At 46.0% G+C, this 26726-nt stretch overlaps 1 protein-coding gene across 1 annotated transcript; it reads right to left on the bottom strand.

Moving 5' to 3' along the window:
• Window positions 1–1199: 1199 nt before the first annotated feature.
• Window positions 1200–25845, bottom strand: LOC129343119 (cytochrome P450 2A13-like). The gene is made up of 9 exons (XM_054999135.1): window positions 24009–25845; window positions 14839–15001; window positions 14011–14160; window positions 13126–13286; window positions 12832–13008; window positions 12353–12494; window positions 11792–11979; window positions 5288–5429; window positions 1200–5130 (listed from the first exon to the last, which is right to left on the bottom strand). The coding sequence occupies exons 1-9, from the start codon at window positions 24186–24188 to the stop codon at window positions 4949–4951; spliced, it is 1485 nt and encodes a 494-aa protein (XP_054855110.1). The 5' UTR covers window positions 24189–25845; the 3' UTR covers window positions 1200–4948.
• Window positions 25846–26726: the final 881 nt, after the last annotated feature.

Below are 26726 nucleotides of genomic sequence, written 5' to 3'. Positions count from 1 at the left end.
TCAAGCAGATTCGCAACCCTGAACCCAGCTCTCCTCCCTTTAGGGTGCGCACGGTGCTCCTCACATTTCGCTAAGTCCCCCCACCCTATGCACACTTTCCCCACCACGTCACCCTCTCCCACCCCACGCTCTAAGTCTCCACAGCAGGGAGCTCTCAGGCAGGGCCTCCATCCACACCCCCACTTACTTGGAGCCAGGAAATCTAGCTTTGTCAGAGAGCTCTGACTCTTGAAAGCTTACGTCCGGAAATCTAGTGGATCTTAAAGTGCTACTGGACCTGAATCTTGCTCTTCTATTACAGACCAAAATGGCACCCACCTCAAACTTGTTCCAGTAGGAACCTTTGAAGAGAAGACTAAAAGGTATCAAGGAAATGAATTATATTCATGCAATTTGTTCATTCACGGGCTTGGATCCACCACCTACATTTCCACAGACAGAAGGGATTGCCACTCACAGAACGTGATTTCCTTTTCTCCCTCCTACTGCTGCAGCACTCAATCTCCCACCCCTCCCATACAGCTCTTGGGGGAAAGGAGGCCATCAGGGGCAGTTGCATGGGGTAGAGGGGTGAATCAGTTAAAATGACCCTCTCTTCCATCCACAGAGAACTCTCTGCTGAATCAAAACCATTGTTTTCCCCATTACCACCACAATTCTGGGAAGTGACATCATCGCACGAGCTGCGGGCCACTCTGCGAGCGCTCCCATGCTCCGCAGTGGCCAAATCCAGGCCAATTTGGGCCCAATCTGGGCTGATTCGGACCCTATCAGTGCCAAATCAGGCCCAATTCAGGCCAATTTGGCCTGGATCTGGCCACTGTGGCATGCAGGAGCACTGCTGCGCTCCACAGTGGCCCGATTTGGATTGATTCTGGCCTGATCCAGGCAGATTCAGGATCGCTGCTTCGCTCTGCAGTGGCCTGATCCAGGCCAATTCGGGCCTGATCGGGGCCGATTCGGCCCTCATTCGGGGAGATTTGGGCCCAGGAGCATGCCATGCTACCCGGGAGCGCACCTCATGGCCCAGGAGTGCACCCAAGAGGCGTGTTCCCCCCCACAGCCAGTTAAATGGGGGAAGTGGAGGATGGGAGTGGGGGATCCCTCACTCCCAGGCTACCCTATTACTATATGAAGTCTACAGTTTCACTATAGTTTCCATTTTTCAGTCCATAAAAAACAGTGCCCAGACAACAGAAAAGTGTTAACAAGCTTTACTAAATAACAGGATCATAAAACTAAAGAGTCAGTAAATTAAAGATGCATACAAGTATGATTATAATTTCAAACTCAGTGTTTTTCTTTTATCAGTTAGCAGAAAACTTATTTTTATTTGATCATTCATGATTCTACAAAGATAGTTTAACAGTGTTAAGCCTGAAAACAGCTAACCCTCTGCAAAGGGCTGGAGTGGAGTCGTCTATGGAACTTTAATTGCAATTATAAGAGAGAGAACAAGATGCCAAAAATGGTTCCCACTGGCTCTGGCAGAGTTTTTATAGAAATTATGACATCAGAACATCATTGTACCTAATCACAATGTGATTTGTTCAGAATTATGTCGTAGTTAGAAATTTTAGCACACATTACCTTCTTTTTAGTGCAAAGTCAGCGCATGTTACATTGCACACGTGTGATTCTGCAGAATAAGCCATTGTCTGAATAGTCCTTTATTTCATGCTCACAGACAAACAGGTCATAAGCAGACAGGTTCAGTAATTCAAAATACAGAATGATACAATTCAATAAGATGGTTGATCAAATAACCAAAATGCTAAATACAAGGTATAAAATATGTTGTTGTGGGGGGGGGGAGGGGAATCATTAAAAACCACAGATAAAAATTTTGCCACAGCAAGAGTTACACTCGGGTCAGTATCGGCTAAAAGCTTTGTAACTAATTCTTGTTTCAAAACACACTCCCATTTCTGGCTGTGTACTGAGATCCATTTCTCTCTGGCGAGTACATGGTTCTTACAGTCAGTAAAAAGGTGCCAAATAGTGTCTAGATTCTCTGATTTACAACCACAGAGACAGTCAGAAAACGGGATCCCTAAAAACCTGCCTGCCAGTGGCAGAACATTTAATCTGGCCTTAGCAAAAAAAGTATTCTGTATTTGGGAATGTTAAAAATTTACAGTATGCAGGTAAGATCTTTGGAATAGGGAGACCCAGATAGTACAAAGAGCAAACCCTTCGGGCTCTACAACTAGTGCCCCATTTATCAAAGTGTAACATTTTGGGATGAATCAGTTTACACGTGGAGAAGTATTCCATTTTAGATGTAAATAACTCTCCTCTGGGGAAAGAACAATTTTTAATCTAAAAATAAATGTGGCAATCCAGGCTTTGGCTTCTAATGATGGTTCCACAAATTCCAGCCGAATAGCTAGACCAGTGATACACTTTAGTAAACTAGACATGGCGCCCAGAAAGGAAATTAAACAGGAATCTTATTTCTCATTTACTTTGGCAATTGTCAAAGGTACCCCAAATAATAATAATGGTACTACCTTAGCTTTAAATGCCGGGTGGCAAGATTTTGCCTCCTGATGTCCGAAAGCATCCAGGGGGGGGCGGGGGGGTCTGCTGAGTGTATGGATGCCAACTTCCTGACAGCAGATAACACACAGGGGCCTGGGCCTCGGTGGAAATGAGGCAGCAGCCAACCTTCAGCTGAGAAGGAAAAGGTACCCAGGTGCCGAAACATATTAACCTGCTCAATTAAGTGGCCATCCATGGTCACTTTTTGAATGTTACTTTTCAAGAATTCCTTTCTGCCAGGATGTATCCAGCAAACAGACAATGCTAGCCTGTTCCATTATCTCTGAGACAGAGCTCTGAATTCTTGCCTTCGGTACTTATTGTAACTAAACGCAGCTTCTTACAGTAAGTAAACAATTGTAAATTGCGTATAGCCAGGGGTCATTTCCTAGAAAAAGAGCTGGAGGAACTCATTAGCATAACTTATTAGCGTAACTCATTAGCATATGCAATGCCTCTTGCCATCACCAGTATGCTCTGTATCAGGCATCTGACGAAGAGAACTTGATTCTCGAAAGCTTATGCTAAAATAAAATTGGTTAGTCTTAAAGGTGCTACTGGACTCTTTTTGATTAGTATAACTGATTTGCATATGCCACACCCCCTGACATCACCTATCCTGGCTGTTTTGGACCCAATCTTGGTCATTCAGGGCCAAAATCAGACCCAAAATGGCAAAAAGGGGCTGAAAATGGCTGAAAAGGGGCCCAAAATGGTCAGGATCAGGCCACTGATGAGCGGTAGAGTGATCCACTACCCATCAGAGGCCCACTCCAGGCCGTTCTGGCCCCAATCCAGGCCGAGTAGCATCCGCGCGCCGCCCCAGCAGCAGCTTGGAGCTTCTGGGCTCGGGGCTCCGCGAGCTGCCCAGCCCCCTGCGGCGCGTGATGACATCTGCGATGATGTCATCACGCAGTTCATGGCGTGCGTGTGCGCACAGAGCACGCTCGCCGCCTCAGGCGCCAGAACCTCTGGCACCGGCCCTGTGGGGGGGGGCTCTTTTCCCGTTTCTGCTGCTCACGTGCACAAAATACCTCCACGTGGAGCTCTCCCTCCCCCGCCGGCAGCTTTCTGAGCCCATTTGGGCTCTCCTTTTTTTATGCAAGCCATTCTGCAAAGCTGCCAAGTGTCTGCACAGGACCGGGGTTGGCTCCATGGGGAACTCGTGATGGAAGTAACGTTTACCGTGACCCTAATTCTGCTAGACCAGATGCCCTAACCCATTAGAATGAAGTAAGGCAGGCTCCTCCTGTCTCTTATTGAGTGGCACTCTGTTTCTTCCGGTATGTTTGGCCTAGAGGACTGTTTATGGGAACCTGGCAGGGAGAAAATAGGTTTCAAATAGACGGTGGGGAGGAGAAATAAGTTAACTCCCTTCTCCCACCACACTCTCTGGATTTGTTGAAAAACAGCTTGCCCTGCTTTACCCGTGCATGGGTCGACTTGTGCATACCGTATCCTTGTGCAGCTGCAGCACTCATAAAAATGTCTGAAGGCCCCAGATTCTGAATGAGTGGTTCTCTTCCTGCACGGGAGAAGCTCTCCATCCAGTGCATTTGTATCACTCCTCTGTAATGTCACTGGTATTATCTGAGTATCTATATTCTTCTCTTGTGGGCCTAACAGCAGTTGGGAACAGAGTTGCCAACAACCTGGAGAAAAAAGAATCCCTCGCTCTTTAAAGCAGGGGTGTTGGTTGCAGAGAGAAGTTTACTTACCACCATGCCTTCCATAAAGAGCTTCACTTGCCCTTTTCTACACATTAAACCTCTATTAAATGACTGGGATATTTTTTCTTCAGGTCTGTTGGTAACTCTAATTAAGGAGATGAGGCAATTTAAATCAGGTAAGAATGCCTACCCCACCACCACCGGTCTGATTTGGAGCAAACCACAGTTGCTTTAAAGAAAAAAATGAAAGTGAATGAAAATCCTAGAATCCCCTAGGAAACCCGTAGTTTGGTCCTAGTTGCTCAAAGGGAAAGTGTCAGGAAGGGAGAAACAGTATAGCTTACACAAGCAAAGCAAAGGGCCATTGGACTGGAGAGCAAATTCCTAGGCAGCCAAGAGAAAGAAAAGGCAGGGAAAGAGTCTGACGGCTGGGAAGGTGAATGGGAAGACCGTCGCAGGGGCTGAAGGGGGACAGAGTAGATGGCCAAGGAGCAAGAATGTGGTGTAACATTTTTCCGTGATTATTACTCTGAGTAGTATTGCATAGCAAAGGAGGACACACAGATCACAGGGCATAAAAGAATGCAAAGGGAATATTTGGTACGTAAAAAACTAGCATTAAAACTTTACATTCGAGTGTTACATATTGTCGACAAGATATTCCTTCCTCCCCCCCTTTTTACGTGGACAAATTCGGTTGTGGTGAGGCAGTTTTTATCCATGTTGTCTGTTCTTCAGCGAGGGATGACACAGATGTCATAAAACCGTGGGATGGTGGCAAAGCCAACCAGCATAGGAGAGAGGTCAATTTCTTCTGGCGGGATCAGAGATTTGAAGCGGAAGTTCTGAAGGATACTGGTGAAGAAAAGGAAAAGCTCCATACGGGCCAGCCGCTCCCCAAAGCAATATCGTTTGCCTGGTGAAGGGAAGAAAGGAGAGCTTACTTTTCGGTGTGCCAGGCTAGCAAAGCCCCAGGTACTTTGGCTACAAGTTAGTTCTTGAGTTGGGGGGGGGCGGGGGGAGTTGGGGGGGGGCGGGGGGAGAAGGTCAAAAGGGCCAGAAGGGGGGCTTACCGATGGAGAACGGCATGAAAGCCTCATTCCTCTTGAACTTCCCATTCTCGTCCAGGAAGTGCTGGGGGTCGAACGCTTCAGGCCTTGCAAAATGTTTGGGGTCTCTCAGCACAGAGCCCAGCAAAGGGAAAACCTCAGTGCCCTGAACACAAAGAAGGAGAAAAGAATGAGGGGATCTGGGAGAAAGGCAAGGAATGACTAAACCAGAAGACTCCGTTGATCTGCCACCAAACATGGTTCTGTTTGAGGTAGTGGACGGTGGGTATCTGGCTTATCTGGCAAGCTGGTTGTTATGTGGTCTTTTAGGAAGGCTGTTCTTGGAAAGGATGGGCCTGGCGAAGTCACAATGAACCGCAGTCCTAACTGAAGTATTTTCACAGAATATTAGGAATTTCACCACCGGGTGATGAGGTGCTGAAGAAATGTCCTATGGGCCAGAGAAAACCATAAAAAATATAAACAACCTTTGTGTTAAATGAAAGATGTGGCTTTGCTGTTAGTGCCTGATTATGGCTCCCCCTTTGCAGTCTACGCATACAGCAGAGGCAACAGGCCAGCAAGCGCAGCCACCTTAAAAGAAGCCCTTGGAGTGTGGGTGGCGCCCACGTTTGGACCTGCTGCCCTGAGAACGAGCCCCCAAACTGGAGTCTCTGAGGGTCAAGCTAGACGTGCAGATTTCGAAAGAGTGACGTCATTGCGCCAACCCTGCTTCCGGGAGCCCAGGCTGGCTGGCCACCCCTACGGGCACCGTGCAGCTGCAGGGGGCCGGCCGGGCACCAGGACTGGGCAGTGGAGCTTCCAGGGGGCGGAGTCAGCTGTCCATTATTTGGGGAATGTTTCTCTTAGACACTCCCCCCAAATACCCAACTGTCAGGGAGAATACCGGACACCTGGCAACCCTGCTTGCCACTAGAGAGAGATGGATATAAACAAGTAGGGATCCCACAAGGACGTCTAGGGGTATCGCATTTTCGCCTTCCCCACCATATCCTCTTTCCCTTGCCCTGCACCCCATAACTTCTCCCCCTCCTTCCCATCTGCCTTTGAGTGCTCCTGTCTTCACTTTTCCCTCCCCACCAACAGCCTCTTCCCTGTGGCCCAGTTGTGTGGTGCCAGCTGAGCCAGGCCCAGTTATATGGTAGAGAACCTAAAAAGGACTTGTGGGGGTACTTTAATTTCCCTGTATCTCCCTCCCCACACTATTTCCTTTTGTCTCCTCCCGGCAGCTTCCATATGCTCAGCCTTCCCTATGCCTTTCTTTCCTTTTAACCCACTAAACAACTTCTTTTATCTGCCCTCCATCCTCACCTATATTTCTTAATTTACTTCATTTACATACTGTCTTTCTCCACAAAGCAGCTCACATTATTTTCCTTGCCTCCATATTTTCCTTACAACAACCCTGAAAAATAGTTTAGGCTTAGAGCCGTGGCTGGATCAAAGTCTCCCAGTGAACTTCCACAGCAGAGCGTGATTTGAACCTGGGTCTCCTAGATCCTATGCTGAAAGTCTAACCACTATGCTACACTGGCTTGAGGGGGAGGGCTGCTGTTGTATAGTAGCAAGCAGCCAGGCCTGGATGAGTCACATAAGTCATGTAGTAGTAAGTTGCCTCGTGGTTGATGCTGGGTTTGGCCCCAATGAGTCCACCCTCAAAGGCCCAAACAACCTTGGAAAGGGCTTTGCCCTTCCCCTGCATTTCTTGACAGAAATGAAGTCTGGAATATCGGCTAAACTGTTATGGTTCCCCGGAATGGTGTGATGCCGTCTCAGCAGCTGAGTTGTGAGCTCAGTGCCATGATCTTCCTGACTCCTTGGGACTCGAGAATTCAAGCCCCCAACCCCCCCCCTCGGAAGGGGGGGTAGGCCAGAGCAAGGTGGAAGAGCTCAGGGGGACAGGCAATCCCCTGTGTAGCTCCCCTCACCGGCTTAAAGCAAGGACTGTGAAAGAAGCCTAGTGGCTCTCGAACTACGAACTCTGGGACCTGGAATAAGCAGAAATAAGCGAAGATTCCTGACAAGGTAAATAAATAAGCAGAAAACTGAAGGACCGAAAAAGAGTGATTCTACTTGACATCTCTCCAGTAAGAACTGTTTATGGCTTTATGAGGGCTATTCAGTTTGAGGAGGGTTTTTTTATTATCCTCCGGAGAAGTGGCCGTTTTATGACCCAGAGGAATGTTATCGAAGAGTGATTGTAAAAAGTGTTTTTCTGGGTGAGAGCTGCAGGGCCGGTGCCAGAGGTACTGGCACCCAAGGCAGCGCATGCGCACGCCCTGCACACGCGCGCATGCCACCGACTGCGTGATGACATCATCGCAGATGTCATCATGCACTGCAGGGGGGCTGGGCAACTCGCGGAGCCCCGAGCACAGAAGCTTCAAGCTGCTGCTGGGGCGGCGCGCAGAGGCTGCTCCGTGCGCCGCTCCAGCAACAGCTCACGGCTTCTGCGCCCGGCTGGGGCAGAGGAGCGTGCAGCGGAGCTGGCGTGGCTGGCTGCAGCAGTAGCTGCAGTCCAGCCAGCTCCGTGCCGCCACCGCCACGCACCCCAGCTGGGCGCACAAGCTGCGAGCCGCTGCTGGGGCAGCGCCCGGAGGCTGCGCCCAGCTGGGGTGTGTGGTGGCGGCGGCGGTGGCAGCAGCACGGAGCTGGCTGGCTGCAGCAGTAGCTGCATCCCAGTCATGCCAGCTTCGCTGCGCGCGCCTCCACCCCCGACACCCCCTTCGGCGCCCCTCCAAAGCCCATGCGCCCGAGGCCACCGCCTACCTGGCCTCCATGGGCGCGCCGGCCCTGGAGAGCTGGGTAACAAAAATCTTTTGAATTATAAACAGCAAGAGCAAAGTAGCTTTTTACCTGTTTTAAGAGCTCTTTGGTGACTATTTGAAAGTAAGTGAATAAAATGGTGCTCCCTCAAGAAGTATTTTTAAAGCTGCAGCGAATCTCAAAACTGTTGGATGACATATTAAGAAAAGTAGAGACATTTGAATCCGAATCAGATAAAGACAAAGTGACAGATGCCAAATTAGAAGAAAACTTTGATGGGACAGATTTATTTGAAAGAAAATTGGAGGAGAAACTACAACAAAAGCAAACAGAAAATCAGTCTCTTTCCGTGAAAGTTCAAAAGCTGGAGAAGAAGGGGGAAGGGCGTGGACAGAAGGCTGAAGGGAAGAGATCTCGGCCGTCGCCACACGGGCTTTTATTTAGCGCTAAAATGGCGCTATTTCCCGGCAAACACCCACCTTATTCCAACACTGTAGCGATTTTCTCTCTTCTGCTTTGTGCTTGATAGTTGTGCTATTTTGTGCCTCAGTGTGAATGCCTCACATCGATGTAGTTCGCCTCGCAACGTCCTATGCCCTCCCTTCAATCCCAGAATCCATTTCTTCCTGCGACTCCCCTTTTTTTTATTTTATTATGTCCTTATAACGCCATAACGCCATAACACAATGCAAACTTTCTGCTGAAGTAAAAATGACTCAATCGCCATGGCAGAGTCTTCAGCGATGGGGATCACGCCAGACAGGGAGTTTTCGGCAGGCAAAGGGCTATTTATATAATTTCAAAGTTGGAAAAACAAAAGGGTCGTAATGTTTTGCTCTAACGGAATGTTTATATGCTGTTATTCCGTCATAGCGGAATTAAACGCCAGAATAATAAAAAAAAGGGGGGAGGAGCTGCTTCTGCGCGGTTAGAGGAGAGAACAGAACAGAGTGCTTCGGTGTGGACAGCTGGTGGCGCGAAGAGCCGTTAGGTGACCCAAAGAAACGTTACTGTGCCGATAACAGGTAGGACGCCATATGCTGTAAATTTAACGGAAGAGATGCCCGTGTGACGACGGCCCTAGTGTATCACCTCTGTACGAAGCAAAAAACACACAACACATGTCAACTATGAAATACATCACAAAGAGGAAGAAAGATAAACAGAGACATAGTAATCTACCCATCGACATCTTGCAAAAATGCTTGGAAGGCAAGAAGAGCTCTTTATGGTTGATTCTTGGAAAGAAAGAGTTGCAACGTTATTTTAGAGGGAGAAGGAAGAAGAAGAAAAAGAAAAGATGGAACTTAAATCATGATCCTGGGGCTCTGACAACTGGGCCGATTCCAGACGGCCCCCTGCCTCGCGAAACGTCGCGCGTCGTCGCGCGTCGTTGCGCAGAAAACGCGAAATATCGCGTTTTCTCGCGCGAGTTTTGCGCGACGTCGCGCAAAACTCGCTCGAGAAAACGCGATATTTCGCGTTTTCTGCGCAACGACGCGCGACGACGCGCGACGTTTCGCGAGGCAGGGGCCGTCTGGAATCGGCCCTGGATTAGAGGGAGTGGGACAGAAGGGTTCTTAGAGGGAGGGAGAGGAGGAACACCAATGAAATCCAAAGTATGACTCGGTAAACGGGTTTTGGGGGTCTCTTATCCCCCCCCCTCTCATTTCTTACGTCTTTAATTTAACTGAATTTTTAAATTATTATTATCATTTCTAGAAGATGGAATTTAAATTATGATCCTGGGGCTTTGATAATTGGATTTGAGGGAGTGGGGCAGAGGGCCTCTTGGAGTCCTCTGCCCCCCTTCTTATTTTTCTTTTTGCTTTCCTTCTGTTGGAGCTCTTTTCTTTTCCTCAAATAAAAATATTGTAGCAAAGAAGGGGCCATAATACTGTTTTGGAGGGAGGGATAAGAGGAATAAAAATGAAATTCAAAGTATGACCTGCGTAAATGGGTCTTGGGGGGCCTCTTATCTCCCCTCCTATCTCATATGATTTTTGTTAGAAGTCTTTTTACTCCTTTAAATCAGGGGATGGTAGGGAACTAGAGGGGACCTTATAAGTGAGTTAATTTTTAAATTTAAATTATAGGTTAAGCTAAGTTTGCCCACATATTTGCTTTTCTTTTCTTCGGCCTGTGCATACTGAAAATACAAATAGTAAATTTTAGATGGCTTTAGACTTGACATATTAAAGATCAAGGGTAGGCTGTTACAAAAACTTTATTGTATACTTCTCTCCTTTAAGAAAATATTTAGTTAATGACATATACAAATAATGGGACCAATAATAGAATGCAACGATGTTCATTTTTACTTTCTGTTTTTTCTTTTCTCCTCTTTGCTTTATTTTTGAAAAGATTAAGGGTTAAACACCCTGGGCCCAAGAATTAAAGGATTGAAATGTGTTTTAAGACAATGCTTACTTAAAATATAAATAATTGTTAGAAATGAGAAAGGAAAGGGAATAGGGGGGTTAAAAAGCAAGAAAATTAAAAAGTGCTTGGAGAGATTTAAATGGACTATGTACTATATAAAGAGAGAAAGAAAGGGTGTGTGGTTACTCAGTTTCCTTTTCCATGGATTTATGTCTATATTGCAATTTTTTCTGAAATATTGATTATATAATGGATTATCTTGTACTCAAGTCTGAGACAAAAAGCTCTCTTGTTGGGTTTTTTTTTGTATTTTTCTTTTTTGAAAATTTAATAAAACTTATATTATAAAAAACAAATACTCGGGTAACTACAGGTGCGTCTTTTATCATTTGGGGGGAGGGGACTGCTTTAAAAAAATGTTTTTTTCAGACCTCAGATTTTTCTGGAAACCTGGGATGTTCTTCAGGTGTGTAGGAAGATCTGCCTTGTCCATTCACGGCTCCAATCTCTGCATTTAAGTATCCTCTGATCAGGGCCACTAGGCTACTAGTATATAATATTTGTTTGTTTGTTTGTTTGTTTAGATTTATATTCCGCCCTCCCCATACCAGCAGGCTCAGGGCGGATCACAATTTGCACACAAATTTAAAATTACATCAGATAATTCATACCGTTTAAAACTCTAAATTATAAAACATCCAAAGATTAAAAGACACACGCACACACACATACCCAGTGGCACAATAAAATACACTATACATATGCACAGGGCACATTAAGGGGTATTCAACAGATGGAGGATGTTTCCAGTGGGGAGGGCACAACCCATACTTGGCTAGGCGGCGGGGGGCGGGGGGGGGGCTCTGCCCAGCATCAACCATACGTACAATCAACTTTGTGGGTATGTTTTCAGTTGCAACTGTAACCGTCTTTAAGTCCATAACTACGGAAAGAGGAGCTAAAATTACTGAAAACAAATCCTGTACTTTGGCAGGCAGTGGCTAGCTGAGGCCTCTTCTGCCCTCCTTTAAGTGACGATAGCAGGGAGTGAGTTTGTAATTTTGGGCATGCCAGGTATGTGCTTAGCTGCCGAGCCATAGCCCATACATCTTTCTTGTTCCTGGCATGCTAAACATTTCAAACTTTTCATGTATCTTTGCAAGGTAAGAATAATACATGCAGCAACTAATTTAAAACATTTCCATTTGTGCCATGTGGAAAGGTAATGTTTTCTCACTATTGCTGAAGTTAAATATTGTGGTGTCTTAACTCCTGCAGCAGAACCTGATTCCCCCTCTTTATCCCACTAGTCCACCCGTGACGCTGGAGGGATAGAGCTTGCTGAGCCCTACGCCGTACCCTGGGAATGGTGTATCCTCGGAAATGGGTATCACAGGTTGTTCGTCGTGCTAAACCCATGGGGAGCATGTCAGCGTATCTCTGGATCTCATGGATCACAGCCTCAGTGTAGGGCATTTGTAGGCGGTCGTCCATGTTGGGAGTGCGATTCCTGCCGATGACCCGGTCAATCTCCTCGTGTACCTTATCTGTTGAAAAATCCACAGGATGTAAAGATGGCGTTTGCACGGGTTCATTTACACTCCCACCTTCCTGAGAACCTACAAGGCATCTAATTGGATTCTGCTGTTGTACTCCGAGTTCAATAGTCTAGTGCTATTAGGAACATAGGAAGTGTCCTGGAGAAAGGTCTGCAGATATTTTTCTCTGGAAAGGAAAGCCCCATGATAAAAAACGGGAAGCCAGCTGCACGGACAGGTTGCACAGCCTTCAATGTTTCCCAACAGGACTGCTCAGCACATGCTGCAGAACTCATAAAACTTGAAAGCCTGCAGATTCTCTGAAATTTGACCTCCTTGGATCTATTACAACCAAAGCCACCTTCCCTTCTTCCATAGTCACCTTCGATCTCTGGGTATTTGAGCAGAATCTGGAGGGTGTAACGCAAGGTGGTGCTGACCGTTTCGGTGCCAGCAAAAAATATGTTGAGCGTTGTCCGCACTAGATTCTTCAGGAAGAACTCTGTATTTGGGTTTTCCTTTTCCTAGGAGGAATAGAATGGAAACACATTTCACAGATTATGCTGGAAAAGCTGGTTGTCACTTTCTGAGATGCTCTTTCCCTGTAGCCATTGGTTGGGCTGCAGTGAGGTCATGAAAGGGGAATCTAAGTTTAGTTGGTGGGAAGAACGAATAGGATCCTCACATGGCGTTTTCATTGCCAAAATGAGAGGGTTGTCTTCATTTAGCCAAACGCACTCCCTTCATCCTGCTCTTTGAGATGCTGCGTCTTCTCTTTTCTTGCAACTAACAAATTTCAGTTAGCTGTACCAAATGATATTTATAAAATAATGACAATCATAGTTAACAATATAATAATACCTGATGCATTTTTATCAGGAAGCTGTCTATGAAATCCCGAGGGGAGTTGAGGTCGAGGGTCTCCTGGTTCTCTTTCACCTTCCTTGTGATGAATTCCTCCAGCCCTGAAAGCTCCTTGAAGGCTTTCTGCTGCGGCCCAGGCATGTACTGCATGGGTCCAGAGAACATGTCGTAGAGCTGTGCATTGGGGTGGGAGATGTACAATGTTGGCCAAAAGGAAGAAGACAGAAATCTCTGTATAGGCGATCCATTTTTAAAATTTCCTCCCTTCCTCCCCCCTCCTTCCAAATTTACCTGCCCCCACGCCGTGGCAGTGAAACGGAAACTTCCCAACATCATGCTGAGCAAAGAGAGGAACTCTTTATCTTCATAGTCAAAGCGGTTGCCAAAGGTGATAGAGCTGATCACATTGGACACAGTACGACTCAGGACATAGGTAGGGTCAAAGGGTGCTCCTAGGAAGAGAGTGATACACCCCTGTGATTCAGGTCTAGCTCTAGTTTGCAAACCAGTTCAGTGTCTGCATGAAAACCAGGTCAGGGAATAGTGTGCATAAACTTCATCTTGCTATTTGGCAAATCATTTATTTGATTTCAACACATCCCTGGACTACAATACACCACACCTTCACAACAGTTCCATATTTGTGTAAGCAGCACTGCAAATACAAATAATCTCTGGCTGTAGGAGTCCCAGCAATAAAACTTACTGGGTGAAAGTGAGCAACCACAAAGCTCTTTGTATGCCACACTTTCTCAATTTATGTACCTTTCGAAGGTGTAACAATAATAAAAGATTTTTCACTGTATATTTTGTGCGTGTGTAGCATGTGGCTGCTTTAGACCAAGTCTGTCAACTCAGCAGCCACACACATGCCAGTTCATAAACACTTGTGATAGTCCTCCTTCTCACAAGATTTGGGCCACCATTTTGGTTGCCTTTTGCCAGGGAAACCAAACTGGTACCTCCCTGCTTGGAGTCTTAAGAGTTCGGGAAGCCTGGTAGGGTTGGGGGAATTAAGACATAATCAGGATTTAGCTCCTTCAGCTTCTAGGAAGTGGCCATGGCTACCACCTCCGAAGGCAGCAAAATATCTTGAGCTGCTACCAGTAACTGGATTGATGGCCGTTATTTTTTATATTTAACCAGGTTTCTCAAGATACCCAAATTCTTGATCACCTTCGGTGTTCCTAAGTGCCTCCAGTAGGAAGTGGGCCTCCTCCAGGATCCGTTCTTCAATGGATCGCTTCCCCATACCGAAATTTCTCAGGGTTGTGATGGAAAATCGGCGCAGCTGCTTGGCCCGCTCCCCTTGACTGAAGGCAACTCCTAGGAGTAAAAGTAGGACAGAGCAGAGAGTTACTGGAAGAGAATATGTCAGGGCAGAGGGGAGGGTACTTTGATAACTGATGGAGAGAAAGAGAGCAATCAAATAAGTGCCTTGTTAAATGTTAGAAGTTAATGACAATGATTTGGAATTACTTTCTAATTGTAAAGGTGGTCAGAGGGCTCTCTCCCCATCTCTGAAGGCTGGACATGCATTTGGCCATATTCGTTGAGGTGGATCCCTGAAGCAGGTAAAATTTAAAGTCGATTCCAACCCCAAAGTCCAAGGTGATCCTCACGGTAATGTGAGAAGGATTGCCCCCCACCAATAAAGCTGTTCCAATAAAGGTTCATTACTACTGGGAGAGGTTGAACTTGAAGATCCCTGAGGTCCTTTTCCAAGTGTATCTGATTGTTTAATAATCACAGTCACATAAACATTAGTGATCCATCGCAGAAGATGTTGGAGCCAAGTTCAAATCCCACTTCTATTTTTTTTTAAAAAAATGTAGATGATAATCTCTTTTATAGAGCTGTTGGGAGAGTGGGGATAAAGGTGAAATACATCAAAATAAAGAAGTCAATCAAATGGAATTAAAACTGCATACTTTGCACACTAAAAGTGTCATATAAATACAAACCACAGTCAAGAATGAGCTCCCTGCCAAAGAAGAGACTGACCATAGCCACGGAAAAGCCAGTCAAACGTGGCCTGCTCCCCACGGCCACTGAATTCTTCTGCCTGGTCCACCAAGGCCTCCTTTACCGCATCATATCCACGCAGCACCACAATCCGTCGGGGCCCCAAGTGGATGGTGTAGACGGGACCGTATTTGTCACTGATCTGAAAGAGAAAGAGGGGCCCTGGGTGAAAGGATAGAAAGGACAAAGGGAAGGGCTATTTGGGAAATTAGACTGCTTTAATAGCAAGACAAAGAAGGTGTTATATAAGACAGAGAGCCCCAAAACTTGGGATGCTCACCAAAATGTTTCTTGAATTGTTTTATTTGTCTTTTAATGATTTTTTTAAATGAATTTTCCTGATTGCGGCTATCACACCTGTTTGGATTCTGATTTGTTAGTTTCCATTGAATGTTGCAGATTCCTTGAGGCAAATAAGATTTTGATGGGGAAATCTCCACACATGAAACAAGGGTAGGAGAACGGTCCAGGGGTGGGGGTGAGCCTAGATAGGCAAGGGGCTTTGGGGTGTCACAGTAAATTGAGCGGGTCCACATGCGAGCCATGGAGGCTGAGGGAGTGTGAGCCACAGGTCTACGGGGTAGGAGTGCTAAAGACATTATTCCACCCTTTAAAAGGACGCTTGAACAGCTCGTAGGAAAAAAATCAAAATACTAAACATCAACAAACAAATCTAGCAAATCCAACATAAAACAACAAGAAATAAAACAAATTCAACACCAAGATGAAAAATAAGCTCTTACAGTTCATCGTTCCCAAAAGTTGTTTGGGAAATGACTTTTTAAACCAGTTTCTGGGATGAAAAGAAGGCGGGGAACAAGATGAAACTCCCTGGGCAGAAAATCCACCAACCTCTGAAAAGGTTCCGTCCCTTGTGACCACCCACCTTACCGCTGAAAGATGCAGGAGAGATGAGGGGGGGGGGGCTCAGATAACAATCTCAGTAAAAAGGCAGGTTCATATTGAAATGCACGGTCAAAAGATATACTGGAACATCAAAATCAGCACCCTTGACCTGTGCCCACAAGCCCCGTAGAAGTAGATGCACCTTCTACACTCATAGATGCAGAGGAGTTAGCCATGTTAGTCTGTGGTAGCAAAATCAAAAAGAGTCCAGTAGCACCTTTAAGACTAACCAATTTTATGGTAGCATAAGCTTTCGAGAATCACAGTTCTCTTCGTCAGATGCCTGATACAAAGACTGGTCAAATACAGAAGAGCAGGAGAGAGAAGAGAGGCGGCAATTAGGGGGGGAGGGGGAGGGAGCAATCAAAACATTCCCTTGCTAGTATATGTAAACATCTCCTTTTGGTGTGTGTATCAGTTGGCTTCAAAGGAGTTTGCCCTGTTAGTTTGTAGAAGCCAAACAGCTAGACCATCCAATTCCAATGCAGTATGGGCCTTCGATAACCACAGCTCTCCCTGCCAGATGCATCTGACAAAGAGATCTGTGGTTCCCGAAAGCCCATACTGCATTGGAATTGGATGGTCTAGCTGTTTGGCTTCTACAAACTAACAGGGCAAACTCCTTTGAAGCCAACTGATACACACACCAAAAGGAGATGTTTACATATACTAGCAAGGGAATGTTTTGATTGCTCCCTTCCCCTCCCCCCCTAATTGCCGCCTCTCTTCTCTCTCCTGCTCTTCTGTATTTGACCAGTCTTTGTATCAGGCATCTGACGAAGAGAACTGTGATTCTCGAAAGCTTATGCTACAATAAAATTGGTTCTTCTACACTCAGGTGCCATAATCAGCTTCTCCTTTTTCTGATGTGCTTGGGTTAGAAAATATGTTAAAGAAGACATACATCCAAAATTTACTGTATATGATCACAACCTTTGTGCAGTGTAGCTTGATGGATGGGCACAAGCAAGCTCTATGCATTGCTCTTGCAGCACAAGAAAGTTAAATTTGCTTTTAGCCGTTGGCTTAAGGAATATTTTGAGAAGAGTACGTCCTCTGGGCTTAAGAACATTGTTCCGTGGGCAGTTTGAAGAAAAGTTTAAAAAAATAAGAGAGCAGTTTAAATAATTAATGGTAGTCTGGCTAGGAAAAGGCTGCCAGAGATTATAAAATATGAGATGTCCTTGTTTGAAAATACATATAAAACAAGCAGGGTCCATACAAGCTTTACCAACTATGACCGTCGTCACACGGCCATAAATTTAGCGCCAAACTAGCGCCATCTCCCACTGAATGCTCACCTTATTCCAGCTCTCTTGCGATTTCGCCATTCTCCCCAATTCACGCTTTGTGACTCTTTATGTTGTCTTTATCCACTTCCATGTGAATGCCCTGGATCAACTATGAACGCTTTGCAACACCAAAACGCTCACTCTCCCCAATCTTCTGTCTCACGTAACACTGATTCTCATGCCCTACACTCCCACAAGCCCCAGTGCGACCCACAATTAAGCCTCAAAGTAATTTTTTTTTAACATCAGCCTTATAGCGCTATAGCCCTACAGCACTATTCTGCCATGGGTGGGAAACCTCTGCTACCTATCACAGTTGGCTTTTGGGTTGGCCCAGCACAACATTGGTATAATAGAAGAGTGATATAGTGCAAATATGCGATTTTTTTTTTTAAAAAGGGCGGGATTTTTAGGGCCCCGTTTCCAGAGGCACTTTGACTGACCGTCAAATTGCACTTTTCCCTTTTAATGTGACTGACTGGAAGTGCAAGCAGTCATCAAAAGATGGGAGAATCCATTCTAATAACGATAACAGAAGAAACAATTTCTAGTGCAAAACTGACGAAATAAAGGCCCGTGTGACGACGGCCTATTTTTGGCTTCTAGGAGAAACGTTTAATGGAAGGAAACAGAGCCCGCTTGCAGGGAGAGCAGAATATAAATTGAATAAAATAAAAATAAATAAATTTAATTTATTAGATTTCTTTGCCCGCCTGCCCTGCAAATAGACCTAGGCCGTTTCCAGATGGCTTACCTGCCTCCGGAACGTTGCGCCATCTTGCGGGGAAAACGCAAAATATTGCGTTTTCTCGCGCGAGTTTTGTGCGACGTCGTGCAAAACTCGTGCGAGAAAACGCGATATTTCGCGTTTTCCCCTCAAGATGGCGCAACATTCCGGAGGCAGGTAAGCCATCTGGAAACGGCCCTAGTGCAGGTTACAATATTATATAGTAGTACAATAGATTAAAACAATAATACATCAATAAAAGATAAATAGCCAATTTCATAATTCCAATACAAAAATTAAAACCACAACCCAAAATGCAGCATGTGATGGTTCACCCTAATTCATCCCACACAACAGTGTCATGGAGGAAGGGCAGGCAGGTCACCAGAAGGTAAAACAAGTGGGCCAAAGGCTGCAGCAGAGAGGCAAGCCAGGCAAAGCCAAAGGGGACCTGCTATTTCGTAAATAGTCCCCAAGCCAAATGTATCAATGGTGTTACAGAACTCTTCCAGAGCAAATGTAGAAATTTGGATTTGCGGAAGAAGCATTTTCTAAAGTAATGCTTAATGATGGCTTTTAAAGAAAAACCAAAAGATAGGATAATCCCTAGTTCAGTTTTGTTGACAGTACGTAGGACTTGGATTTAAAAATCAGTCCAGAGAAGGAGGTTGGAGTTGGGTAAGCTCCGTGATTGGACAGGAGAGTTTTAAGGAAGGGCGCTGCTCCATGAATATCTTCAGATCAGGAATTCTTTCTTAGAATTGCTGAATCAATACTCTCCAATGCAATTGTAAAAACACTTTCCTGGAAGCAAGCAACATTGAACAGACCTGAGCAGGATTCTGAGTAGACCTGCTTAAGATTGCTCTCTGACTACTAACTAGGGTAAAAACTCTTTTGATAATGAAATGTTGTCATTTGCTGTCCAAGATAAATCAAGGTTTGTTAAAAGCGGTAGACAAGCGAGATCCAAATAGTGGTCGAATCCACATTCACCCATTACCCGCATGTTTATCGGATATCTTCCGTTTGCCTCCAATCCGTGATTTTTTCCTCTTCGTTCACATCCCTGCTTCCAATCCGCCTTTCTCGCACGTTCCTCCGGTCACACGGCCGCTCGAAAACTGCTTTTTTGGGCGGGACCTTTTTCCCCCGCCCATTTTTTAAAAAAATTTTTGAGCTCACTTTTCCGTTATTTCGATCTTGTGTTATAAAGAAACATCATTGAAGATAATGATGCCTCTCTTTCCCCCACTGACAGCACTGATGGCTCTTCCGTTTCTTTTTTGGAAATTTTGAAGCATGTGGGAAGCTTTCGTGGGCATTTCCTATGCAGGACAGTTCAGTGCTCGAATTTTACTGAAGTTTCACAAAGCCAAGCTTTGGGCGGGTTCAGGCCGGTCAGTCACTTTGGATGAAGAGGCTGGTTTGAAAGGTGGTTTGAAAGGTGCAGTTTGAAAGGCTGGTTTGAAAGGTGCAGGTTGCATGTCTGTGCGAGTGGAGCGTGCCGAGACGCCACCCAGCCGTCCGCTCCCCCTTCCCCCGTCTCCAAGACTGGAGCGGCAGCGCCTGCGGGGTCAAGCCGGCTTGGTGGCCAGAGGGCCGTTTACCCCAAGGGGGGAAGGCTGCGCCCCCTCCCCTCCCGCGGACCGCCGCGCTGATGGGCGACCTCGCAGGGGCAGGCGCCCCACGAGCTGGGCCTCTGCGTGGCGAGCGCCTGAGCCAGAGCGCCCACAGTGGAGAGGGCGCCTCGCAGCGCAGCGCATCCTCGCCCACCGGCAGCGCAGCACTGGCTCACTGCAGAGAGAGGCTTGGAGGGATGCAGCTGTCTCCTCGGCCGGCATCCCTGTCTTCAGCCCCCCTCCGCGGATGTGCCAGCCCACGGGCCAAGCCACCTTTGCTGTCCCGGCAGCCCCCGCAAGCCCCGCCGTTTGGCTCAGCCGGGGATGCCTCGGCCAGTCCCTTCTCCGCTCTGAGCCGGGAGCCTCCAGCTGCACCCGGACTTCGACTCGGTCTGCCGGGCACCTTCTTGACCCCGGCGGGAGAGGAGGCGAGCGATGAGCCCGCTGGCTTCCCAGCGCCTCCAGCCCCACCGCTGGGGCGGCCCTCAGCAGCGACTGTTTTCTTTATTTTGAATGATTGATTCACTGTAATTTCGATATTACAGTAATATAAAATAAAAAAATAAAAAAACAGTTAAAAAGGAAGTTTTGCGAGTCCGTTCTGAGGATGGATTCACCCCAAAATGATTTTTCAAACTACCAGATTTGATTCAGAAACAGCATAATCAATAAATCCAATGCTATGAAGTCAAAAACAGTCTTTTGCAGACTACGGAGCACTTGCAAGTTGAATCAGCCAATAGGAACTCTCGGAACGGCCGGAGAGACAGGAAGGGGGGTGGTTTTTAAAAAAAACGCGTAAATTGCGCATTGGCCCGTTCACGACCACCGTGAAACTCCCGTTGAAAAACTGTGACCACATATTCGGGAGAAATGCGAATGAAATGCGTCTGTTTAATGAGGTAATGTGACCGGCACTCGGGATTGCGGGGAGAATGCAAGGAAAACGCGGAAAAAAAGAAGTAATGTGGATTTGGCCTATGTTGAAAGCTGGAGAAAAGGCATAAAGCCGAAATTAATTAAGGACAATTATTTGGAGACTGGCTGATAAATACACACTAGGGCCGTTGTCACACGGGCTTTTATTTAGCGCTAAAATGGCGCTATTTCCCGGCAAACACCCACCTTATTCCAACACTGTAGCGATTTTCTTCCTTCTGCTTTGTGCTTGATAGTCGCGCTATTTTGTGCCTCAGTGTGAATGCCTCACATCGATGTATTTCGCCTCGCAACGTCCTATGCCCTCCCTTCAATCCCAGAATCCATTTCTTCCTGCGACTCCCCTTTTTTTAATTTTATTATGTCTTTATAATGCCATAACGACATAACACAATGCAAACTTTCTGCTGAAGTAAAAATGACTCAATCGCCATGGCAGAGCCTTCAGCGATGGGGATCACGTCAGACAGGGAGTTTTCTGCGGGCAAAGGGCTATTTATATAATTTCAAAGTTGGAAAAACAAAAGGGTCGTAATGTTTTGCTCTAACAGAATGTTTATATGCTGTTATTCCGTTATAGAGGAATTAAATGCCAGAATAATAAAAAAAGGGGGAGGAGCTGCTTCTGCGCGGTTAGAGGAGAGAACAGAACAGAGTGCTTCGGTGTGGACAGCTGGTGGCGCAAAGAGCCGTTAGGTGACCCAAAGAAACGTTACTGTGCCGATAACAGGTAGGACGCTATATGCTGTAAATTTAACGGAAGAGATGCCCGTGTGACAACGGCCCTGGTTCCACCATAAGATAAAACTTCTTTCAGATGACTCTGGTCAGGCCTGATTCAGATATAGGCCTGCAATAGAGAAGTCCTAATCAGCTTTCCTATATCAAACCTTTTAACTCCTGGCCAGTGGAACACCACAGATAACGCCTTTGATTCTTTATATTACACAAGTAATATAATTCTGGAGTCTTTGCTTCCCTTTTAAGCCTTTATTATTACGGCATAACTACTTAGTATTCTTAATAACAACTCAATCAACAGAAAGTCCATTATAACAAATACAAAGACCATTACGGAGGGGAATTACATGGCTCCAAAAAGTACCTTACCCAAGGAGAAGAAGGTCACAGGCAAAGAAGCAGCATGCTAGCAGTTTAACTTGTCATTTTTGTTAGAACCTTTTCTTAACAATAGCTGCTTCTGAGACTCAAATTCTTGGCTAAGTGTTATCTTATGATTTCATACACCAAACAAGGTTTTCCATACTTGTAACATCTTCTTGAAACATATAATAATAGCTAGTTGATCCTTGCTACTTTTTGTGTTAACAGAGTCTATGTAGGATTAGAGATTACGGGTTTCTCATAGGTCTGAATATCTTTTGGCCCTCCACCAGTATACCACATGGATCTCTGTCTCGTTTCAGAGTGGCTAAAAGGTATAATACCATGGGGGAAATATTAGAAGTGTAATGTCAGCCCAAGGGGATTTTATTCATTGCTGAGAACTCATTCTAGTGGCCAAGAGTGACTAGAAACTGTTTTCTGAAGAGGGAGGCAGGACCATTCCACTTATGTAAGTATCATCTATTAGTGGAAAGTTACTGCTAGATCCAGCCCATTTGGCAAGGTACCATGAGAATTCAGAAAAGCCTGTTTGTGTTTAAACCTAAGCTGATTTCCAGCTTCCAGTTCCAAGATAATCTCTGAAATCTATCTCTGTAATTGTATGTAATTCAAACTTTGACAAAAGAAAACTCTAAGAAACACAGGGCATCCTCCAGAGAAAGCCCAAGTAGAAACGTGTTTTGGATTAACTCAGGGTTGAATTATATCATCCAGCTAATCCTTTGGCATTGGGTCCCAGCATCAACAAGTCAATACACATGAACTTGCTCTGCTTGGTTCATGACAGGAGATGTGGTGTGTGTGTGTGCGTGTGCAATTTGCAGCTAATTCTGATGAGTCAAGCAATTGCATATCTTTGATCAATGCAATATTTATTTTTTGAGCACATTTGTGTGCCTTGCATCCTTCAAAGGTCTCCGGGCAACGTTTTATTCTGTCAACAATCCTGTGATGAAGGCCAGTTTGGAGGGCGTGGTTTTAGGACCACCCTAGGTATACCGCTGAGCAGGAGGTTCTCCCCCCCCCCCCAGTTCAGGACTCTGTTCATCCAGGCTTCCCCAACAGGTTCTGATGAGTGAAGATTGTGAACATCACGAGACAAGCATAGGAGATTTGACACGGCTGGTAAGACTGGTTGGCTTTTCCAATTTTTTGCTAAGCTAATAAAACACCACAGCATCTAATCTTTGATTTATTTATATCATTTATAGTCCACCTTTTTACTGAGACTCAAGGCAGATTACACAGTTTAATTCAGTAAATTTCAAGGATATTTCAATAGACAATATAATAGGCTCTATAAATGCAAATCTGCACAAATTTAAATGAGCAGAAATACAATACACAGAGTTGGAAAAGTGCTGAACAGAGCATTAGCAGTTCTACGACTGAAATATTAGACAATATAGAACTACAGTACTTGAAGCAACAGGTAGTACATAGTAGCGCAGAGTAGTAAAGTCTCTTTCCTGATGTATCCCATTGAGACCACTACCTTACAGGATAGCCCTCCTATCTGAGTAAAAAGCCCCCCTGAATAATTTAGTTTTACATTATTTGCAGCAAGCCAGGAGAGTGGGGGGGGGGGTGGCCTTTCCTGACTTCTTCAGGTAGGCTGTTCCATAAGGCGAGAGTTGACATAGAGAAGAGTAAAAAGTCCAGTAGAACCTTTAAGACTAACCAACTTTATTGAGGCATAAGCTTTCGAGAACCACAGTTCTCTTCGTCAGAGAGAACTGGTTCTCGAAAGCTTAAGCCTCAATAAAGTTGGTTAGTCTTAAAAGTGTGACTGGACTTTTTACTATTTTGCAACTACACGGCTAACTCCTTTGAATCTATGGCCATAGAGAATGCAGATTTACAGGGCAGCTGTTGATTTCTGTGAAGCACCTTATAGGATGGGAAAATAATTTTGTTTTCTCCCTTCTCTACTTGTCAAAAATTCTAATTCTCTGAGAGGGAAAGAATAACTGCTCTGTACACATGATCTGCATACCGTTTATTATTTATTTATGATTTTTTATTTTATTTAAACCCTGGCCTCCCCACAGAGGGGCTCAGGGTGGCTAACAGCATTCAGAAAATACATTAAAAGTCACAAAACCATAACATCAATAATAATTTTTTAAAAGTCATTAAAATAGTCCAGGAGCTAAATATTGCTCTAACAATCTCCTCATTTGCTCACATATTTCTTGGTTTTCTGCTAAAAAATCCCCAGCAGGTGAAACCTATCCTCATAAAGATGAATTAGTTAGGCAGCAATTATATCGAAGAAACACATTAAAATGTAAATCAGTGTTGCTCATAAGGAGATTTAAAGCTAGGGAGCACGAAGGACAGAGTTAGGAAATGCTACAACAAGAGTGAGAGAGGGAGGAGGAGACGAAGAGTTACATGGGCAGATGGAGGTAGAGTTGCCTTCACAAGCAAACCAGAAGCATAACCAGAAGTTTAAGGATCCAACAGCTGAATAATTTTGTGTTTTAGATATGTGTGTGAGAGCAAAAGATGGGGAAGTGTGAAAGGGATTACCTTCAGAAGTGAACGGTACATATCTTTTAAGTTGACCTGGAGCAAGTTCCCAATAAAGGGTAGCGGAATCGGTCCAGGTGGCATCTTGCTCTTCCCGTGCATCTGTCGCCAGGTTGAGAGGGCCATCAGGCAAGAAAGGCAGATGATGAGGAAAATGGCCCCTGCTCCGAGGAGATCCATGGTGGCTGAAGGAACTCTACTGGGAAGTCACTCTGCCTGCACAGCCGGAGAGCGTCTTATATAAACTCTGTCAGGAAACCTAATACGCAAAGCAGCTCTTACGCAACTTCTTTGTGTTTGCCTCATTGGTTGTCTTTCAAGCTGAGCCCAAAGTGCAGAGGTTCTTCTGGACATTGCTGGATTCATATTTACCGTGAAGTGGGACGGAGAGCAGAGTAGGTATAGTCCTGGTGGGATTTCCTTCAAGGTAGAGAGTGTCTGTCCTCTGTGTATAAACGCCCTCCCTCTTAGGCAGAGATCATAGAATCATGGGGTTGGAAGGCACCTCCAGGGCCATCTAGTCCAACCCCCTGCACAATGCAGGAAGCCAAGCTGGATTAGGCCAACAGCCAATCTAGTCCAGCACCCTGTTCCCGTGGCCAACCAGAGGCCCTCAAAGGCCCCCAAGCAAAGCCTGTTGCTGCCCCCAGCACTGGAATGCAGACGGTGGCTTTACTGCCTCTGAATCGGGGGGTTGCGTCTCGTCATTTGGGCTAACAGCCACCGATAGCTGCCTCCTCACTGAGCGCGTCCGGCCCCCTTTTAAAGCCTGCTGAAGTGACGCCAACCAGCAATGCCACAAGCGAAGAAGGACCTATTTCCCAATGAATGCTCGTCCTAGTCCACAGAGCTCTCACTTTTTCCTTCCCGTCCCACAGATCTGAAGAGTAGAAACTCTTCACAACAGCTCACAACAGAAGAGTGGTTTCAGGTAGGTCGTCAGGTTGGTCTGCAGCAGAAGAGCAGGATTTGAGTCCAGGGGCCCCTTTGAGACCAACAAGAGGTCCAGAGTGTCAGCTTTCGAGAGTCAGAGCGCCCTTCTTCAGACCCCAGACCGGAGGGAGTTCAGACTCTTGAAAGGTGACACCCTGAACTTCTTGTTCGCCTCAAAGGGGCCCCTGGACTCTCACCCTGTTGAACACAAGAGTGACATGCCCAGTGCCTCTCAGGCAGACGTTGTCGCCTCCCCGGATGAAACGCCCGTCTCTATCCCGTGTGCCAGACAGAGGCATTTCATACCTTTTAGACTCATCTGATGGGGTAGAAAGAAGCCCGGGAGAAAGGAAGCAGAGGCCGAGTCCGTCAGGCGCTGGTTGTGAAATGTCTCAGTTGCTGGCAGGTGAAACTGACAAAAAATCTGCAGAGCTCTGTAATCCGGTTTTCCATGTGTGGCTTCAAGAAAAAGAGGCGCCCAGTTGTCTCCATGCCAAGCCCCAGGAAGTCTGTCTTCAGCCAGGAATCAAACAGAAAGACTTTAGGGGGAAAACAGCAACTCTTGTCCCAGCTATTCTAGAGCCCATGATGGCTAAAAGAGACAGGGGGAAATTCACAGTCTCTTCATTGCTTTGCCCGACCGGCATGTCCCCTTGTGCCATTCCTTCAGTGCCCCCTTTCTAAATGAAGAGATGCCAGCGGTCCAGGCTCGAGCCACATCCGCGCCCTGATATGTGTGGACAGAGGCCGAGCATCCTCAGAGGCTTTGTGGCGGCCTCCCAGGTTGGTGCCGAGAGATGCTGAGGGCTCAAAACTAGCCCCGTTTGTTGAAGGCCGTCTGGCTCAGCATAAGGAACAGGCCCTGATCTGGAAATAGCAGCTCCTGCCCTGCAAACCTCTTTCCAGCCAAGTCAACAGGACTGTTCACATAATTACCCTGAGAGGCATGCATGTGTGGAAGGGGAGGGAGGTCACGACCTGCAGCCCCACCCCTCACCTGACCTCCGTGTGTTTACCTGTGGAGGGCCCAGCTGCACTACACGTACCAGACCTTTGTTTACAGGCTTGGGTGAAAGCCCAGAAGTTTCCTTCCGTGAATTTCTGGCTACACAGGAAAGGCCCACTGAGAAATCCGAATGCGTTCTTCCAGTGCCTGCTGTGTGCAGAAGACCTGGAACTGGGTTTTCCAGACGCTTATGATACGATCAGTCTTTCAACAAGGGTTTCCAAAAGTGTCCTAGTTAATGAGGTTTAATCAAAGGATTGATTCTGCTGCCAGCCCTTATTGCAAAGACTGGCTTTCAACCTTTTCACACGCGAAGCACTGGTGGCAGTCTCCAGAAGAAGAGTGCCCGCCCCAGGTTCAGTAGCTGCGGTTCAAATCACTTGCTGAACTATAGGCCTTGGTGGCACACTAAGGGGCTTTCCCGTGAAGACAGAGCCCCTTATCTCCCATTCTTCTCGCCCTGGCCAATTGGGGGAGAGGCAGCCTCGAAGTTACTCTGTAAACACACCTCAGCCGGATTGACCAGGGCTTGTGAATTCCCAACACGGCAACTATGTTAGCTCTAAACCATGCAGTGCCACGCAGCTTGCTAGTGCCAGTCCAGATCTTACCATCTTGCCTTCATTAGACTGGATTTCCCTGCTGTGCTGAGTCCCAAAACCGAGTCCCATAACTGACAGATGTCCTTTGTTTTGAATGCTAAAATTTTCTTTATTTAAACTATAAACTACACACCACAACACAATAAACAACAAACATAGAGAAGAAGAAAAAACACA

The sequence above is a fragment of the Eublepharis macularius genome, chromosome 15, assembly GCF_028583425.1.
Source record: "Eublepharis macularius isolate TG4126 chromosome 15, MPM_Emac_v1.0, whole genome shotgun sequence".
Taxonomy (NCBI): domain Eukaryota; kingdom Metazoa; phylum Chordata; class Lepidosauria; order Squamata; family Eublepharidae; genus Eublepharis; species Eublepharis macularius.
Note: the sequence above shows the minus strand (reverse complement) of the source record. Positions and strands in the feature narration are given on the sequence as shown.